This window comes from Tachysurus vachellii, chromosome 21, assembly GCF_030014155.1.
Source record: "Tachysurus vachellii isolate PV-2020 chromosome 21, HZAU_Pvac_v1, whole genome shotgun sequence".
Lineage (NCBI taxonomy): Eukaryota > Metazoa > Chordata > Actinopteri > Siluriformes > Bagridae > Tachysurus > Tachysurus vachellii.
Genome location: NC_083480.1, coordinates 2,931,795 through 2,953,102, shown reverse-complemented (window position 1 = coordinate 2,953,102; position 21,308 = coordinate 2,931,795). Strand labels below are relative to the sequence as shown.

The 21,308-nt window shown below is 40.6% G+C and overlaps 1 protein-coding gene across 1 annotated transcript in view; it reads left to right on the top strand.

Annotated features, from left to right (window-relative positions):
* The first annotated feature begins 235 nt into the window (after window positions 1-235).
* Window positions 236-21,308, top strand: part of baiap3 (BAI1 associated protein 3) — a 47,003-nt gene continuing 25,930 nt past the window's right edge. Inside the window, exons 1-2 of the mRNA XM_060857140.1 lie at window positions 236-493; window positions 12,169-12,322. Of these exons, the coding sequence (XP_060713123.1) occupies window positions 12,183-12,322 (140 nt within the window). The 5' untranslated portion in view covers window positions 236-493; window positions 12,169-12,182. The remainder of the gene's footprint in view (window positions 494-12,168; window positions 12,323-21,308) is intronic.

Here is a 21,308-nt window from a genome sequence, read left to right as displayed (position 1 = left end):
AAAATGGGGGTTACATCTGCAGGATTTTGTAACTGGCACACGTGGGTGTGAAGGTCTGGCGTCCACATACTTTTGTTCATACAATCAAGCATAGTGAAGAGAAAATGTGCGTGCTAAAACGTATAATTACGCACGCAGACGTTTAATCTGGCCTGAGCGCAGAACTGACGTCCCCACAGCAACAGACCAAATCATGCCAAGTCTGGCTGCACTTCCTTTGACCATATATGGATCCTCGGCGACCTGGTACGAGTAGGAAGAGACAAATCTGCCTCGGTGAATGAAGCGTTTTTCATCGAATAAAGGCAAATTAACGCGTTTGCTTCGCTGAGAGTCTGGTCTCTAGTCTCTTTCCACCTCCCATCCCATTTTCTCCCTATCATCTTAAAGCAGCGTCGCCAGCTAGTGGCGCACATTTCCCGTTTTCCGTGCGCGTAGAAAAGTGCGAGGCGCGCACACCAACACCACACAGCACTGCATGAGCCGCGCACAGGTGAGCGCCTTTTCCCTCATTACGCATCTAACGGCAGCTACTTCTCAGCTCTCAGTCATTCATTCCGGCTCAGGTCAGCTCGAAAGAGAAGTTTGAGTCGTGTGTTTTTGTTACTCTTGATGCATTCAGCTATATAGTGACAGATTGTACAAACAATTCAGATCTTTCTCCCTTTACACTGTTTACAGCTGCGTCTTTCTCCGAATTGCGTCTTGTTTCTCTCTGCCTTACTCTCCGTCGTGTCTGTTACACATCTTTAGATAGATCTGTAGTGTTTTGTTGTTGTGGTTAGCACTGGATTTTCATTTCCATTGCATCACCTGTAGTTCCAGCAGATGTTCAGTGCCCGAGGAGAGCTGACCAAGGGCGAGGTTTAGTTCATCTCTGTTACGCAAATGATGCCGACTTCTTTCTAACAGAAGGCTAACAAAGGTTTACACTAAGAACGTGTTTTTTTATTTACAGTTATTATTAATATTCATGTATTTATGTTATGCAAGCTTGTCTCAACGTTTGGTTTTGATGTTGTGGGGGAAGAAAATCGAATTACGCAGCAGAGATGATGACCAGCAGAGAAGAAAATATTAGTCGTTAACCTGTTGCTGTGTTTTGCGCAATTAAAAGTACACAAATAAAACAAATGAAATAAAACCCACTGAATGTCAGAACTTAAGCGTCAACTGAGTGATTAAAAACAGAAAAGAGGAAAAAAAGAAAATCATTTTCTTAGTTCAGCATTGAAATATATAGATACAAAATATTTCGGTTTCTGCTTCATATCAGAAAATGAAAGTAACAAAACTACAAGAAAAACATTAAAAAAAAAACTTAAATGAAGATAAAAAACACGTTTCGTTTTTTTTTCTTTTTTTTTAAGTTAAATTAATATGGTTATCTCCAGATTTTTCCCTTATTTATTTATTTATTTATTTATTTATTTATTTATTTATTTATTTATTTATTTCTAATATTTTATGTACAATGTTTTAAATAAAATATCTTTTATTTATTTCTATATTTTCCACCCAAAATGTCAAAACTGTCAAAGGCTTGCTTCTAGAAATATCTGAAACTGAAGTTGTTAGGAAATCATTGACAACCTTGAGAGTATATATATTATATTTAAATAAATCTATGTTTACATTTTTCTAGAAACGCCATTGCTCTATATTTACCTTGAACTTTTTCCCTAGGTTGCAGTATAAGGCTGTATAAAGTACATGAAAAAAAAAAATCTTTTACCAGCCATCATAACAAATGACACAAACAAAATGCTTCAGTATAAAACGAGACGGATTAGTTGTTGACCTGCACAAAGTAAGGTAATGTATATAAACGACATACTGTACAAGCACAGTGATTATGAATATATTATTCATCTTAATCATAACCATAACAAAAAAGTCTCAAGGTTCTAAAAGTATTATACATAAAGTGCCGTCATTTCTGTTAAAAATTTCTACATCCAAAAAAACTACCTTATGTTTTTTTTTTTCCCCAGTGGAACATTGACAGGGTCTTGAATTCTGCTTAGACTTGGTTGCCTTTGCCAGAACGTTATGTCTAGAAAAAAATAAACAAACCATATTTTCAAGACAACACATTTAGACACACACATGTTTGTGGGAACATAATGAGTGTTTTGCAGTGTGATGAATTAACATTAATGCACTAATGTTAAAAAATTTTTTTTATTCTTGAGTTTTATTTAGTTTTCAGACAGAACTATTATTCAGTACTTTTATTCTAATACAGAACTTCAGTGTTATTGCTAAATGACAGAAATTCAACATATTCATCGTAGGGGTGCAGCTGTTAAAAAAACAACTTGACTTCAGAAAAGAAATGATGCGAAAAGAAAACGATACAGCATGAAGGAAGCATTAGCTTATTTATATGATGGTCTGCTGATAATCCTGGATGTTAATTGTTATGGTAATTTATAGCAAATGCACTAATGAACTTCATCTTATAAGACTGATTTTTTTAAACCAACCTCTAATATAAAAGCTACTTTATAGACTGTGAGAATATATAGATATAGATATATAGATAGATAATTATAGATATATAATTATAGACTATTAATGTTGTGAGAAAAATAGTGTGAACACAACTTGTGCCTCAAAATGATTTGTTGGGGAAAAATACACAGTGGAAATGAACACTGGTTAGAGAAGGGGAGTTAGAGAACGTAAAGAAGGGTTTGTTGCCAAGCCAACCATTTTCCACATGCGCCAACCCTACATAAGACTCAGAATCTGTAGTCTTCCATGTTAACTAGCTCAACAAACATACTTACAAGTAAATTTATCATTTTACAACATTTCCTTCAGGCTTCAGGAAAACTCGAATCTCTGAAACTCAAACTCTTTGGAAAGGTCCCAAGATGCCAATTTCATGGTGAGACTGACAGGTTTAACGAATAAATCATATAAAATGTTGTCAGGCGTCGGTGAGATTCGTGATATGTGTCGACTAAAGTGTCAGGATTGTTTTTTTTAATTCTGTGTGGAAGTATGTTCAGGAGCCAGATTCCCACAGGACCCGGTTTCTGTGGAGAGTTACAGCAATCCGCATGGGGAGTATGTGGGAGAATATTTAGTAGAGAGGTGAACTGTGTCTGCACGGCTGAATAAAAGTGAGTGGGTGACAGTCTGAAATGCTTCAGACTCTGATTCTGTCTGAAACTCTACTGCAAATTGAAAGCTGGGTAGATCCCTCAGACCTTGCTCTGACACGTTAAATGTACGCTTGGCTTACTGAGAGATTCGGCAGAAACACTAAACAGATTCGAACAGATAAAAGTGCTCACCGTTCTCTTTGTGGGTTCTGGAGTACAGAATATACTTTACAGTACACGCTTTTTCTTACCCGTTTTCATCATTAACTGAAACTACGAGAACTACGAGAAAAAGATTCTATCATTTAGGAATCACATTTGATTTGTGTTACATACAATACTCCGGTATACGTCTTTCAAAAATGTCTTCAACTGATGGCTTCTACTGGTTCTCCTGGTACCATTCTCATTTCGATGATGCTCCAGAAACCCTCTGTATTTCCTGAAATCTTATCTTGATTGTAGACTTTGACACAGATGCGTCGACCTCCTGGAGGATCTTCATGATCCGGTCAACTGTTGTGTAATAATTTTTCTTCTCCAGAGAGAGAATTCATGTCATCCTCTACACTTGTTTTCTGTTTGTCCTCATGGTCTTTTTGTGTTTCCTGAGCTCATCAGTGCATTCTTTCTTTTTAAGAACGCACCAAGAAGTAGATTTGGCCAAACCTATTGGTCTCTCTTATGGGTTTGCTGATTTTTTCAGCATAATGGTGGTTTGCTTCACTGACTGTCACTGGAATCTTTGAGAGTTAACAAACAGATTCAACTCTGGACATTTTAACTGCTTAATTGTAAGTGAAATAATGAGGCAATGACACACACCTGACCATGGAACAGCTGAGCAGAAGTGATACTACAAGCTTAGCTACGTAACTCATTAGCATGGCAGTAGCTCAGCTTCATTAATGTATTGATATCAATAGCATTTTGCAGACACCCTTATCCTTAAGGAACTTGCTCAGAGGCCCAACAGTGGCAACTTGGTGGAACTTCGCAACCTTCCAACACTGTAACCATGAGGCTACCACACCTCTTCCTTATAGCTTTTAATGTACAGTAGCTAAACTGTGGAATGGAATAAGCTAATTTTCATGTTTTGTCGCTCTACTTCGGTAGCCCCTTTTTTACCTAACCAGTTCAATGTTTTATTACCTAATCAAAGAAAGCACAATATACAAATAACTATTGCATCCAATCAGAACCGAGTTCAGTAATTAGTGACAGACTTACAGAATAACAACATTGTAATGTCCTCAGGATTAACACTACATGTCTAGAGGATGCATTCTACTGGTGGTAAAAACAACACCATCCAACATCCATGACCGCATTTATCAACATTTATAGACAGATTTAATAGAACCGGAATTAAAAATCTGTTTTTATATTCATTGTTGATTACCTGATGAAGTGTTTTCTGCTGAATTAATGCTAGTTATTTACATCAGCTAGAAATGTGAACCAAAAGTAGTGGAGTGCAATTTCAAAGCAGTTTCCTCAGTAACTGAACTTGTATTTTACTGCCATTATATAAAATAGCACTTTTATCAGAGAACGATGCTCACTACAGGGGGTCTGATCTGATATGCAGCAGATTAGTGGCTAGTATGTTTGACTCACACTTTCAGGGTTGGGGGTTCGAATCCTGCCTCCTTCCTTGTGTGGGGAGTTTGTAGGTTCTACCCATGCTTAAAGGGGTTCCTGCTCCAGCCCAAACATGTTCTGTTGACTGATAGGCTGCATCACTAAATTGTCTGGAGTGTGTAGGTGAATGTGCGATTGTGCCTTGTGATGAGTTAGCACCCCGTCCAGTGTGACCCGTGCCTTATGCCTCTAGTCCCCTGAGATAGACTCCAGGTTCCCTTCGACCCTGTGTAGTATAAGTGTCAGTAAAAATGGATGATGTCTGACCACGTCTGAATTTTCTGACACTTCATACAAGTTTTCAGAATATTAAGTTTCACTTTGAAAGCTGCATTAAAGACCAGTCACTGTGGGCTCGTCTCCTTCAGAAGATCTCCTGCTGCTATCTCTCCTCATCTGCGAGCAAGAAACACTGAAATAGCCACTTCCACTGTGTCAATTTCTATCCAAATCAATTACAATCTGCTCTCGAAAAGACGAGCGTCAAATGCCATTCTAATTTGTTACACCACAATGGCGTGTCAGAGTGGCCTTCAGCGTTCTCTTCCTCACAACTGTAAAGCTCAATCTTAACAGTTACTACTGCTATTCTTACTTTCTGCCGTCTAACACTTAGGCTGACAGTTCTAGCTCTGTAGATCGATCTCCATTGCAAACTGTGAGCGCTATCATGGTTTCATGACGTGAGGCTCGATGGTGGTCTGAGATAGTCTCTTAGGAAATGGCCAGCGAGGATTTAACAGAACACCAAATCCCAAATGCTCTTGTGGAACTCTTGTCACAGCCCTGGGGATTATAGTCTTTATCTGCTTATTGATCTTAATGATAAGTGCTGTGTTCTGTCTCGCCTGCGCGACTACATGCCTCACAGACAGTCTCATAGACTGCGTTTTATACCAAACTTGCAACATTTTTTTCCAGATTCCAGATCAGCAGCAGCATAGAATCCAAATCTAATTGTGAGAGACACAATATCCATTACCCAAAGCTTTCCCTGGTCATCTGAGAAATGCATGCTATTGGCTATGTTTATTAAGTGCCACTTAGGTTTCAAAACAGATGGTGGCACTGACTCATTCCTGCACACAATGGTGTCATCACAGGGAGCGAAAAAACACAGTCCGGTCCCTCACCCTGAGCAAAGAGTGTCGAGCACTTGTAAGAGCTTTCTTATGGTCTGATTACGGTCTTGGGTTTTCAATACTAGATTTGATTAGGTTACCGGATGAGTGAGTGGCTTGAAGGTTAAAATGTTTGCACGTACCGTTTGGGTTAAGGCTTGAGCTAAATCACCGCCCCACCGCCCCACCGCTGACCTTTTTGTGTCACTGTTTAGAGGCTCAGAATTAAAATGTGACATTTGGGCTGTTTTCCAAATTCTGGAAGCACTGGCTTGACTTCAGCCTCGCTGTTTATCCTGACAGCCTTAAGACGCTGAGAGGAGAATTGGCATTCATAACAATCACAGGCCTCGCTGTTATAAATAATTGGTGGAAATTATATGCCTGTGGAATCAGGTTGTAGAGAACTGCACAAATACAGCAGCAAGACAGGAAAATCCTAAAAGCAGGGCAGAATGAAAAGAAGACCAGAAAACCCGCTTTAGGTCTCCTGGTTTAAATATCCACGATTGCACCATTGCATTGGGTGATATGCATGTAAAGCTTTGTGTGATTTTTTTTAACCACAATATCCATGATTGTGCCAGGATTATAGACAGCTCGCAGGGTTTTTTTTGTCAGCACGTCGATCTGCATCTTCTAAAACAAACGGCAAATCAAAAAGTCTCTTTGTGTAAAAGGTTTCCTAGTTTAGATGTCACATCATGTCAGGAAGAATTCACTTCAGACTGTAAACATGCAAGACTGAAGAAATCTACGCCACTGACTCCAGCTTGTCAGCCCAATGAAGGGATTATGCAGGAGGCTTGGCTGATTTCATGTGACAGAGACCAGTAGGTTAATCCGTATGAATGATCAACATGGCAGGGGGTGGTGGGTTTTCAGATCTGAATGACTGCTTCTATCTTGCCAATTCATGCCACATATCCTTTTGAGTATCGTGAAAGATGAATTGTATGCAAAAAAAAAATAAAAAATAGAAAAAAAAGGCTGGCTTGCTTGTTTGATAAGGGAAATTCTTTTCATAAATTCTTTCAGGCTTTAAAAAGACAAATTGTGAATACCAGTCAGGATCAGCTGCTTCTCCTTTTTTTGGCTTAACTAGCTTGAAAATACTGATATAATAGCACAAGTCTGTTCTTTGTGGATTCCTGTGTACCTGCGTCTGGCTCAGCCGTTACCATAGAGACCCCACCATCCCTAGCAGATGAAGCTGGGGCTGCCTGGCTGTCTCTCATAGAAGATACTCTGTTAAGCAACATTGTCATCCGCATGGGCCAGGAGTGTATGCGTGCACACATGCAAAGGCTGTCGACGGCAGTGTTTGTGCTTTCGATTTGTGCCAATGCTTCCCTGGCAGTTGGTGCCATGTGTTGGGTGGCACGGCAGCTTTCATGGGGGCTGACGGCTGAGACAGAATGACACCCGGTCTGGACTGGGCGAGGTCTAATTGAAACCGGTTTACCTCGGAGGCAGCTGCTTACAGTTCCTTCACTAATTACCACCGGTAACAGCCATGATCTCAAAACTACATGCTCCAAATAGGTTTCCCATACACCGCCTGCCTTGTTTTTATCCCTCTTTCTCTATCGTTCTTTTTTTTTTGGAGAGAGAAAAAAGAGCAAAGAGCTATTAGGTGAGAGGAAACTGTGCAGCTCACTCCTGGGAACCTGACCTTTCTTAATGCACGTCCGGTTCTATTAGTGCGGAGTGGAGGGCTGTCGCCTTTGGACTTTTTCTCGCTGGGTTAATGGCGTCGAGGCTGGAGCTTCACATTTGCTTAAACATTTAACTGCTGATACTGATCTGGAACAAACACTTGGGTTAGGATTTTAGGGCTTTATAAAATATAAATGACCTGTTAAAATGTACGTATACATATCAAAACAGCAGGCAAATGGTGCAGAAACTGAAGGTCAGAATGAACCCCTGGATAAATAACGCCATTTTTGAGATTTGACCAGAATGAGCAAATAAAAAAGTTGACCTCACTTCCTGTTGGTCATGAGGATCATGTGGAAAATGTCATGCCTGGACAACAGCTTAAAGATGAATTGATTAAGAAAAACCTCCTTGAGTAGAGCTAGAGATATTTGGGGATGATATACAACCCAAAAAACCCCAACCGTGAACTTTATCAGGAATAGATTCTGCTGTGTGCTAAATATTATTTAAACTTATTGCTGTGTGTTTGTAGATTCATGCTGTGTATCTGCTGTTCTACCTCCAGCAATCATGCCTTGTCCAAAGTCACAGAGATCTGCTGTAAATCTTTCTGGATGTTGAAAACACTGCAGCTCCATCAGAAGTAAGATGCTTGAAGAATCAGGAGACAAAGAACCAGGGTCTAAAAGAGTTATACAAAAAAGCCTCAGCACCGCATCATCTAGATATAAGATGAAAACAGTCGACTGTATTCTGAGGTCTACGTGCAAAGGGCACACACAAGACCTTATAGATAATGCTCAAGGCTGAATAAGAGAAAAACATGAACAATTGCAAAAACATCACAAGCAATATCAAAAGATGTCACGAGGAAGCACACGTTAAATCTTTCCCTGTGTGATGATAAACTGGGGCTCAACTCAGTGCCCTGCAACCTTCTTCTCATTTGCATATTCGTAGCCTCAACAACCCTGATTGGATAAATCCAGCGCGCGGCCGCTTTAAATAACGCCACGTCTCACGCTTTCACGTCAGTGAGGAAAAAAGTTCAGGTCTGTGGCTCTGCACCAGAGCAGGTTTTGTTATCTTTCACAGCTTTCTCTTCTTTTTTGTTCTTTTAAAGTTTGTCGTCTAGTCGACCAGACGTTCAGAGACATCTCAGTAACTTCCTCTAATTTCTCAGCATGACGTATTTCCCCCTCAGTACGGCGTGCACTTCCGTGATGTTCAGCGTTTTGTCTCCTGACTCTATCTACAGAGCCGTTTTTGTTCAGTGTCTCTACGTCCTGGTTTTCACCTGATATGTGGCACAGAGACGCTGTTCAGTTTCTCATTGGATTTCTGTTGTTAAGTGTCGAGTCGTAACATTGGAACAGCACGTCGTTTTACACTGAACACGTTTAGCACTGCAATGTGGACTTAACACTGTAAAAGCTTCAGAGCAGGGATTCATAACCCCGGGGAAACAGCAGTGCAAACCCCGCTGCTATATTACATGTGGGAAACCTTCCTGAAGCCATGGTTAAGGGCGGGGTTTAAGCCCACAATAACCCGGGGTTAAGGGCGGGGTTTAAGGCCACAATAATCTGGGGTTAAGGGCGGGGTTTAGAGCCACAATAATCTGGGGTTAAGGGCGGGGTTTAGAGCCACAATAATCTGGGGTTAAGGGCGGGGTTTAGAGCCACAATAATCTGGGGTTAAGGGTGGGTTAAGGGTGGGGTTTAGAGCCACAATAACCTGGGGTTAAGGGCGGGGTTTAGAGCCACAATAATCTGAGGTTAAGGGCGGGGTTTAGAGCCACAATAAACTGGGGTTAAGGGCGGGGTTTAGAGCCACAATAACCTGGGGTTAAGGGCGGGGTTTAGAGCCAGAATAAACTGGGGTTAAGGGCGGGGTTTAGAGCTACAATAATATGGGGTTAAGGGCGGGGTTTAGAGCTACAATAATATGGGGTTAAGGGCAGGGTTTAGAGCTACAATAATCTAGGGTTAAGGGCGGGGTTTAGAGCCACAATAATCTGGGGATAAGGGTGGGTTAAGGGTGGGGTTTAGAGCTACAATAACCTGGGGTTATGGGCGGGGTTTAGAGCCACAATAAACTGGGGTTAAGGGCGGGGTTTAGAGCTACAATAATATGGGGTTAAGGGCGGGGTTTAGAGCTACAATTATATGGGGTTAAGGGCAGGGTTTAGAGCTACAATAATATGGGGTTAAGGGCAGGGTTTAGAGCTACAATAATATGGGGTTAAGGGCAGTAAGAAAAGTAAGAGCTACAGTAAGAAATTAAGAAAAAGGCCCTTTGTATAAATGACTCTAAAATGTAAGCTTAAACTTTCTTTGCTCATTCTACAGTCTATAACTGTTGGCCAGGTGATTATTCATCTACAGCCCCAGTATAGATAATTCTACTCTATCTTCTATCCATGTAACCAGTGTTGCCAGATTGGACTAAAGATTTCCAGCCCAACTACAGCTTAAAACCCGCCCATTTCAAAAAATACCAGCCCAAAATACATACTGTTATTAAAACTGTTATAGAATAAAACACACAATTTTTTTTTTCTTATTAAACAACCAGACTAACAAATCACACATTGGAGAGCACCAGGCTCGCCCCAAGTATATCCAGTGCATCTTTTATTTTTTTAAATATAAATGATAAGGTCTACATCGGAAACCTCAGAAGCGGACAACATTTTTTATTGTTCTTGTGCTATTATTGTCAGAACTACAGTTCTTTTCTAATAGGCCAATTCTCAAATCATTTCATTATACTTTTCTTTTTGTATTAGTAGGCTACTTACAAATTTGTGCTTAATTACCAACTAATTATTTTTTTTATATTATTATTATTAAAATTATTATTATTATTTAACTTACAGACCACTGGGCGAATCAACATGAATTCTAGTTTTTTCCTTCTTTTAATTTAAAATAAAATAATGACTGAATGATACACTGAATCGTCACTAGACACTATAACAGCTATTACGTTTCAGAAATGATAACATCAGAATTGTACATCTGTACTCTGTACTCTGATTTCTGATTGACAGTATTTACAAAAGGCCTTTGTATCATCGCCTACCACAGGTGTAATCCATGTTTTTAAAGACGGGTCACTCTCCCATTCCTTTCTGTAGGACTTTTTATTTACCCCACTTTGGCATGATGATGATGATGAATGATGATCACTGATGATGATAATGCAGTTTTGACGATATAACGAATTAGCCTAAAACAACCCGCCAATCAAGCTTGAAGTCTGATTGGTCAGGATTCCCCTGAACCTTATTGGCTAACCTGAACCATACCTAATTTAAACGTCATCCTACATTATATAATTTATTTTATAGTTAGTTTTCATTAAAAAATAATAAAGAATACTGTTTATAGTCAAAAATAAAAACCCGCCTGTTGCATCAAAAACCAGCCCAAATTTTAAAGACCCGTCCAATGCATTTTTTTCCGGTCAGACGTGACCAAAAGGAGCCCAATTGGGAGGGAACCCACCCAATCTCGCAACACTGCATGTAACATAAATAAAACAGTAATGTCTTAAATTAATAATTAACTCAAGTACTGTATACTGTGTTTCATCACGTAATCACAAAAAAACTAAAGAAAATAAAGGAATAAATAAAGGGTGTTTGATGAGAACAGTAGCTGAAGCTCTTCACCTGCATCCACATGAAAATAGCCTAAAAACCTCATATCAATTCCTTTTCTTTTTCACTGTGAAAGAGTCTAAATGCTCTCCGAGTGATTGTGGTCTTTTGTGCTATCACTTCACTTTTATGCTCTTTCTCAGTCTTCATGTAGATGATAAAGCGTGAGTAGGCTTCAGAGCTCCTCCCCGTAACCTTTAGAGGTTTAACAGAAGAGAACGCTGACTGTCAGCTTTGTGAAAGGGCTGTTTGTGTGTCTATTAGAGACTTCACGGTTTATCAAAACCCTTCGCATTCGAATAGTCATCTTCCTCTTTTCTCAGTTTCTTTGAAGCATTTGTTCTATTGCTCTTTTTTGGATTCTTCCTTGTTTCCTTGCTTCTATGTGTAACTAAACTATGTGTATCTTTCCTCGTCACTGGGGTGGTACCATCAAAGGTACAACATCAGCGTGTACGTTCTCATACTACACGTCCACTTAATGCAGTCTATCAGGGTAGACTAGAGAAGAAGGGTACAGTTAAATTTTTTTTTCTAAAAATGCCAGTTCACAGATACACAGGAATGACATAAGCATACCGAAGTGAACTCGCACTCCGTCTCTTCACATTTCGAAACGGTTAGTCAGAAATCTGCACGCATAATGGAGGTGGTGTGTAGTTGCTGCCTTTTGATCTTACACTGCCGATCACTCGCTGTGGCACAGACAAATGTGCCTGGCACACACACGTCAATTAACACCACACAGGATCTCTCGGAGCTGCATGCAGAGCGCATGCAGTACTGGATGCAGGCTGTGATTACAGTAATTATTCATTATACTCTCCGCACGCGCAGCCAAAGGTTGGTCAGTGAGGTGGACGCTGGGTTAATTGCTTTTGTTTCCATCCAATTTGGAAAAAGAAATGAAAGAGATTCTGCTCATACTGCTTCACTCGTGTCTCTGTCACAGGTGTTGGACGAACCATGTCTACGCTGCTGGAGCTGAAGAGCAGTGTGCTGAGGCAGGTGCAGAGGAGCCAGTCCCTCAGGAGCAGAAGAGATCCTCCACCTGCCAGCGCCAGCCCGCAGACCCTCCCACACAAAGCAGAGCGCGTCGCCTTCGGGTGAGTCTACAACACACACACTCACACACACACACGTGTACAAAGGAGACAATCCAACAGTTCCCCCAAAAGCATAGTGTTGTCCATAGCCAGGGTTTGTGTTGATGTATTTACTTTCTCCCACCTATCAAAACAGATGGCAGGATGACTGTCAGCGAGCCGGCCAGTGAATCACAGACCTCACAGACGCCCACCGGGCCTCTACTCTATTCATGTTCTGGAAGTGACTCAATTTCGACACCTCGTTATTGCACATTTCAAATTAACTGGTGTTTTGAATACCGCACAGTGACGGGCTTTTTGTGAGGATTAAGTAACAATCACTTTTGCAGCTCATTAAAGGAGAAGTTAAGAGAGACGAGCAACATTTAATCTTTCATCTTCTGATCATTTCTAGACAGCACAGATGGAGGAAAAGAAAATGTGCTTCGGAGAGAGAACGTTGTGACATGTCGGGGGTCACGGGTGGGGTGGGGGGGGGGGGTATGGGGGCTGAACCGTTTTAAGACATCGCAGCTTCTAAGGCATTTTCTCTCTCTTTAACAGAGACAGGTTGCTTTTCAAAACAACCTGATTGTTCTGTAAGAGTGAACACATCAGGACCACGTCCTGTACACCATTACAAGCTTGTCATGCTTTTTTTCTTTCGCTCATACAGACATCTTGATTAGACTAAATCGGGATCTGGGGGAGATTAAATGAGGACTGCTTATGTTTGTCCAAGAGTCATTTCAGCAAATGAGAACAATTTGTTGAGCAAACACAGGTGGAGTGAAGCAAGATCTTTTTTTTTTTTCCCTCTACCAGCCACTCAGTCTCAGTCCTCCTTGATTTATTTCATTCTGATGTCAGTGCTGAAAGTAAAGGGAAATTAACCTTGAGGTTTCTATAGCAACCAAGAATGTGTTTTTATTCTGTTTATTGCAGGTGCTCCTAAAAATAAGAGATTTGTTTTTTTTTTAATGCCTGCTATCTGTCTTAAGGAGGAATTAAGCCTCCTACAAATAATTTGTATTTATAATGTATATTTACATTCACCTTGGCAGATAATGTGCAGTAAATGTTTGCTCCTGTCTGGTTGGCATGACAGCTGTTATATTATATTTGTGTACATGCTTTTTCACTGGTCCTCTTCAATAACACACATATTCAGCGATTAGCTGAACTAGATTTTTTCTTCTGCAAGGACGTTTTTATTTGAGTGATCGTTAGTTCTGGACTCCGTTATTCTTACTTTGATTCGTTCGAAGTGATAAGCTATACCAGAGTCTAGGACATTAAGATGCAGGTGACGTAGCTGCCTTCATTACACTTTCAGGAAGCCTCTTGTATCCTTCATTAGTGCCAGAGAAAACACACGTCCTGACCCAGATGCTTGCATATCAACATTGTGAGCAATTAATGTAAATTGTGGAAGACCCCGAGCTGAGCTGAGAGAAGGTCCACAGCCCAGGCAGCTTGGCATGTTGGAATGATTATATAGAGATGTTTCTCACTGGCAGAAAGAAGAGCGGCTGTAAGATAAACACTATGGGAGATTCATTAGCTCTTTTTTCAGGGTTTTCTCCTAAGTTTTGCTTTGATCATAAAAGCTGGTTTTATTTATCTTGAGATGCTAAATTGCTCACCTACAGAACCTGACTGGGCAATTGTGTGAGCGTGAGTGTGTGTGGTGAGTGTGTGTGTGTGTGTGTGAGTGTGTCTAGTGAGTGTGTATGTGTGTGAGAGAGAGAGTGTGTATTTGTGGTGGGGGTGTATGTGTAGTAAGTGTGTGTGGGGGGGTGTATGTTTAGTAAGTGTATGTGGTGGGGTGTGTGTATTGAGTGTGTGGGGTGTATGTGCAGTGATTTTGTGTGTGGGGGTGTATATGTAGTGAGTGTGTGGCATGTGTGTGTATAGTAAGTGTGTGTGGGGTGTGTGTGTAGTGAGTGTGTGGTGGTGGTGTGTGTATAATGAGTGTTTTTGGGGTGTGTGTGTTTGTTTGGGAGGTGTGTTTGTAGTGAGTGTTTGTAGGTGTGTGTAGTGAGTTTGTTGGGGTGTGTGTGTAGTGAGTGTGTGTGTGGTGGGGGGTGTGTGTGTGTAGTGAGTGTGTTTGGGGTATGTGTAGTGAGTGTGTTTGGGCTGTGTGTGTCTGTAGTGAGTGTGTTTGGGAGGTGTGTGTACTGAGTGTGTTTGGGGTGTGTTTGGGGTGTGTGTGTCTTTAGTGAGTGTGTCTGGGAGGTGTGTGTGTACTGAGTGTGTTTGGGGTGTGTTTGTGTGTCTGTAATGAGTGTGTATGGGGTGTATGTAGTGAGTGTGTTTGGGGTGTGTGTGTGTAGTGAATGTGTTTGGGGTGTATGTAGTGAGTGTGTTTGGGGTGTGTGTGTGTGTAGTGAATGTGTTTGGGGTGTATGTAGTGAGTGTGTTTGGGGTGTGTGTGTGTGTAGTGAATGTGTTTGGGGTGTATGTAGTGAGTGTTTTTGGGGTGTGTGTGTAGTGAATGTGTTTGGGGTGTATGTAGTGAATGTGTTTGGGGTGTGTGTGTATGTAGTGAGTGTGTTTGGGGTGTGTGTGTATGTAGTGAGTGTGTTTGGGGTATATGTAGTGAGTGTTTTTGGGGTGTGTGTGTAGTGAATGTGTTTGGGGTGTGTGTGTATGTAGTGAGTGTGTTTGGGGTGTATGTAGTGAGTGTGTTTGGAGTGTGTGTGTGTATGTAGTGAGTGTGTTTGGGATGTGTGTATGTAGTGAGTGTGTTTGGGGTGTGTGTGTATGTAGTGAGTGTGTTTGGGGTGTATGTAGTGAGTGTGTTTGGAGTGTGTGTGTATGTAGTGAGTGTGTTTGGGATGTGTGTGTATGTAGTGAGTGTGTTTGGGGTGTATGTAGTGAGTGTGTTTGGAGTGTGTGTGTGTGTATGTAGTGAGTGTGTTTGGGATGTGTGTGTATGTAGTGAGTGTGTTTGGGGTGTGTGTGTAGTGAATGTGTTTTGGGTGTATGTAGTGAGTGTGTTGGGGTGTGTGTGTATGTAGTGAGTGTGTTTGGGGTGTGTGTGTGTATGTAGTGAGTGTGTTTGGGGTGTGTGTGTGTATGTAGTGAGTGTGTTTGGGGTGTGTGTGTGTGTGTATGTAGTGAGTGTGTTTGGGGTGTGTGTGTGTATGTAGTGAGTGTGTTTGGGGTGTGTGTGTATGTAGTGAGTGTGTTTGGGGTGTGTGTTTGGGGTGTGTGTGTTTGGGGTGTGTGTGTAGTGAAAATGTCTAATGTCTAATCCCCTCAATAATAGAAACAAATACAGACAAAAACAACAACAGATGATATGAATATGCAGACAGTATTTAAAGTTATTCTGAATATAGTTTTGTGTTCAGGAATAAAGTGTCTTTGTGTGTAAAGTGTGTGCAAAAAAGTATAGATAAGATAGAGGTGTTTTCAGAGAATTCCAGAATAAGAAGCTCCTCCTCCTTTTTTGGGGTCGACCCTGAAGCAGCAGAACCAGAGAGAAGAGTCTATAGTTCAGATGGCTGAAGCCCTTCACCATCTTCCTCATCTTGGTCCATGATGATGATGATGCTGCTGATACTTCCATGATTTGTCCCGCAGTCCTAGGGATCTCTGTTCCCCACTTTATCCCCCTTATTTCACTCCTGTAGGGTTCATAATTAATCAGCTTACATTAGAGTGAAAACCAAATGAAAGCCCCAGGACTGGTTGGTCCCCCTGACAACATAAATAGCCCTAACAACATTTGGTCACTAAAATAGCAAGCCATCTTTCTGATGTACTGCTTGCTGGATGAATTGGGACAGTCATTTTAACTCTCCAGAACAAAACTAATTTCAACACGGTGTTCATTCTTCAATAGAATAAACACACAACTTTATGCGTTATGTAAGGACTGAGCCATGGGGTTTCTGATACTGTACATACCAACCTTCTTCTTCTTCTTCTTATTGTTGTTGTTGTTGTTTTTGTTGTTGTTGTTGTTCTTGTTGTTGTTGTTGTTGTTGTTGTTGTTGTTGTTCTTCTTCTTCTTCTTCTTCTTCTTCTTCTTCTTCTTCTTCTTCTTCTTCTTCTTGTTGTTGTTGTTCTTCTTCTTCTTCTTCTTCTTCTTCTTGTTGTTGTTCTTCTTCTTCTTCTTCTTCTTCTTCTTCTTCTTCTTCTTCTTCTTCTTATTGTTGTTGTTGTTGTTTTTGTTGTTGTTGTTGTTCTTGTTGTTGTTGTTGTTGTTGTTGTTCTTCTTCTTCTTCTTCTTCTTCTTCTTCTTCTTCTTGTTCTTCTTCTTCTTGTTCTTCTTCTTCTTCTTGTTCTTCTTCTTGTTCTTCTTCTTCTTTTTGTCATTCTTTAGAAGTCAGATAACAGGAATAGCCTCAGGAAAGTGAGCTCTTAGGTCCGTGATGGAATCCCAGTGAAGGGAAAGGTCAGCATTTTTAGGATTTTTAGTCTCCCTGGCTCTGCGGATGGAAGAAGCCCGGATCGAACCCAGTCTTAGACATCATTTAAATCACATACAGCATGCAGTAAAGACATACAGGATCCAGAGGAAATGAATTCCATCTAAATTTTATTTCCTGTTGCGTGGGCAAGCATTACTTTTAATTTTCTGTAATAACCCACAGAAATCATTTTCTCCAAACGCTGGTTATTGCACACTTAACATTTAATAATGAGAAGGTACACTCATAAGTGAAAATCTCAAATTTGTGCACTCCATCTGAAGCCCAGCCCAGCCCACAGTTTCACTGAGAGAGAGAGAGAGAGAGAGAGAGAGAGAGAGAGAGAGAGAGAGAGAGAGAGAGTGTGTGTGTGTGAGAGAGAGAGAGAGAGAGAGAGAGAGAGAGGGAGAGAGAGGGAGAGAGAGAGAGAAAGAGAGAGAGAGAGAGAGAGAGAGAGAGAGAGGGAGAGAGAGAGAAAGAGAGAGAGAGAGAGAGAGAGAGAGAGAGAGAGAGAGAGAGAGAGAGAGAAAGTGAGAAAGAGAGAGAGAGAGAGAGAGAGAGAGAGAGAGAGAGAGAGAGAGAGAGAGAGAGAGAGAGAGAGAAAGTGAGAAAGAGAGAGAGAGAGAGAGAGAAAGAGAGAGAGAGAGAGAGAGAGAGAGAGAGGTCACGCATCTACATGCTGGCTTATATTAATGATCACCTACCTTACACATTTATACTCTACACATTCACTCTCTCATATGTCTACTGAATAATCAAAATAAATAAATCAAAACACATAATAAGAATGAATTGGCTTTATGGGGAGAGTCTGTTACCTAGCAACATGAATGGGGCTGCTCTCGAAAGTCTGTATGTCTGCGCATGTGTTGGTCACTTGTGCGACTTGGTGCTTACAGAAAAGCACCAACAGTCCATATGGTCCAAATACGATGGTATGATGAGGAGAAATAAATGTTCAGATGCTTATTATTATTATTATTATTATTATTATTTGATGTAACTCCAGTGCATATATCCATGTAGGATTTACACAAATAATATTTTTCTTGCTTTGTGCTTAGAAATATGAACAAAAAACTGTTCATGTATGGATTCAGACAAGGTTTAAATGCTGGTCTTATTATAAGATGCTGCCATTGATTAGGAAGATTGCATACTAGAAGAAGCAGGTGATGAAAACATAAAAAGACCTTAAATGTTACTGTCAGTACAAAGTACAAAATAAAACAACTTGGCAATGTTCATGCTTAAAGGAAGAAGAGATCGTGAGAACATCATGGTCACGGTGAAACATGGTGGTGGGAGCATCGTGGTATGGAGCTGTTTTACACAAACAGCTAGAAGGAAACATTTAGTAGGACACGCTAGAGGAGAACTGCAAACAGAAACAATATCTCCACTGAATCCCATCAGAAATGTATGGAGGACGTTGAAATTGCAAGTTCATCAGAAGGACCCTGGAAACCTTCTGCCATGTGGAATGATGTCAAAAATAAACCATTAATGCTGCAAAAAGCTAATTCTTTCTCACTTATGACATTTCAGAGCTGTAACTGCCAGCAACAGATTTCCTAAAGATTACTAATCCTGGCAATTTGTGGTGTTTAATTACTTTATTCACATTTTTTGATTTAAAAAACGTATGAATGTGTTCTTTCCTTTTGCTCATATTTCTAGTACAAAGTTTGAAGCCATTACACATGGCGTATACATGTGAAGGCGGATCTATGTATGTACTAGAAGTTATTACAACAACACACGTGTCAGAATATTTCTTTAGTCTCACTCACTATAAGTGACATAAGACACAAAACGACAAAAGACAAACCTGGAGTTTGTTCTGTTTAATTCAGTTTAAACACTAGTATCGAAAGGATGCAGAAAAAGAGTTATATAAGGAAAATAAATCTTTGTGAATCTTATTACCTGCTCACACTGAGACCCTAACACCAGTGTGAACGAGCGCTTTATTAAAGGTGCGTGCACATGGAAGATAAAACTGTTAAGCTTGTAGATTAAAAAAAAAAACAGACCCCAAAGTGCTGGTATTAACTTGTTTAGTACAACATGAATTCATTTTGTGATAGGATTAGACTTGGCTTGTTCCAAACAAATTTAATTCTAGATGTTTCTCGATTGGGGGGCACGGTGGCTTAGTGGTTAGCACGTTCGCCTCACACCTCCAGGGTTGGGGGTTCGATTCCCGCCTCCGCCTTGTGTGTGTGGAGTTTGCATGTTCTCCCCGTGCCTCGGGGGTTTCCTCCGGGTACTCCAGTTTCCTCCCCTGGTCCAAAGACATGCATGGTAGGTTGATTGGCATCTCTGGAAAATTGTCTGTAGTGTGTGATTGCGTGAGTGAATGAGAGTGTGTGTGTGATGGGTTGGCACTCCATCCAGGGTGTATCCTGCCTTGATGCCCGATGACGCCTGAGATAGGCACAGGCTCCCCGTGACCCGAGGTAGTTCGGATAAGCGGTAGAAGATGAATGAATGAATGAATGTTTCTTGGTTCAATTCTAACTATGGCTTATTATTCAGTGTCACTCGGATGAGGATGAGTCTGGTTCCTCTCGAGGTTTCTCTCAAGGTTTTCCATTCCATGCCTTAGTCTTGCTCATTAGAAATAAATATTAATTTCTTTTTAAACTTTCGCATTTTAACTCTATATTTTTATGTTTCTTTATAATATATATTATATATTATATATCTATTATATTTATTTATATATAACTGCTTTGAGACAAAGTCTACTGCTAAAAACACTATACAAATAAAATTTAACAAATTTAACAAATATCCTAAACAGGTTTCTTGCCCGTGTAGGATGAAGACTCGATGGATTTCAGATGAGAACGATGTACTTCTGCTCTTACACTCAGCACAAAATGTCCTTTACATTAAAAGGGCTTATTACGGTAATGTAAGGATTTAATGGGTGGCGTCTGTAGTTCCACTGAAAGGATAAAAACACTTTAATTATACATTATTCTGACTCTGAAAAGAACATAATAGAGGGTTCATCATATGCTGGAAACTTCTCAAGTAAAAAAAAATCTCTGCAGTGAGGTATTTATACCTCGTAGTATACATAAGCCGTATATAGAATTGATTCAGATCTAGTTCTGAGCTCCTGTGCAGATTTGCTCGGGTTCTTTTTCTTTCAAAGGTAAGATGATTATTTTATACTTGCTTCTAAATGGATGTGCATGTAATCTAAAATCATTAATCCTTAACAGCAGGGCGCTGCTTCTCAGTTACTCCTGGAGAGTTCTGAAACTCACAGAGAAATCCTTGTTGGCTGTTATTTATTTATTTATTTATTTATTTTTATATCCTGTTGGTTAACCTTGTGTATTATTAAATGATGAAGCTAAAATGATTGGCAGAACCTTCACATGCAATGTGACCTCATGGGATTCATCATCTGAGGATCAGCGGAAGAACAAATCGGCATTGTTAAGATCTTTTTAAGGTCATTATTTATTTATTTATTTATTCATTTCCTATAGTACAGGTTCAGTGAGGGTTTGTTGCCTGAAGGGACAGTGGAGAAAGTATAAATGGCATGTATTATAAATGTGAAGGCCAGATTTGAAAGCAAGTCTGCTGATGGCTGATCGATTCAACAGTTCAGACTGCTGTGAATAGACATAAGGACAATCAGGCCATCCTTGTCTAAGCAATTATTTATAAAGCACATGCTTTTTTATTGTTTTTCTTTCGAGCGGTAATATGAATAAGTAGATTCATAAAAGTAGATAAGTAGATTTTTCATAAAAAAAAAAAGGGCTCATAACCTGACTCCTCTTAATGCTTCTTAATCTACCTTACCCCCTCCCGAAAAACAGACAAGGAGCGACCTGGAGGATGAAATAAAACAACTACTGAGATGACATTAATAAAGCGTCGCAGAGCTTTGTGGACAGTCTATGTAAATAAGGAGGTGGAGGGATACAGTAAAAATGAGAGAAATGTTCATTCCTGCACATACAGACACATTTGTCAGAAGGGCAAAGTAGATTGGACACTGGGAGGTGGGGTGTGGGGGTGGGGTGGTGGAGATGGTGGGGGTTTATGGGTGCTTGAATGGTTAGTGGAGGGGGGTGGGTGAGGTGTATGAGCTCGGGGAGACGGTCTGTGGGGTGGGGGTATTCCCAAGGTTTTCCACCATGCCAACCGATCCTGCCACGAACGTGCTATCATCACCATGACGACGGAGGCTGGGAAATTAGCAAGTGGCAGGGGTCCAGGAGTTCATCCCGCTTCGCAGGAGAAATACATCAGCCCCCTCTCTTGTGGACCGGTGTCTAATAAAATGAGCCAGGTTGGATAGCGCAGTCGTGAGGCAAAAACCTACCTGTGCTCCTTTTTAGAGAGGCAGTGACAGGAATTACAATACGTCAGACTTGTCTTGTCTTACCAAAGTGGGTTCTGCAAGATTAGCCTCCGTCAGGCTCAGAACAGAGACGAGGAACCTTTTCGGCTCAGGATACAGGAAAGGGAGAAGACTAGATCATTTAAATGAAGCTGTATGACTGAGAATGATCTGGTGGTAGGGAGGATTTGTACGGATCCCT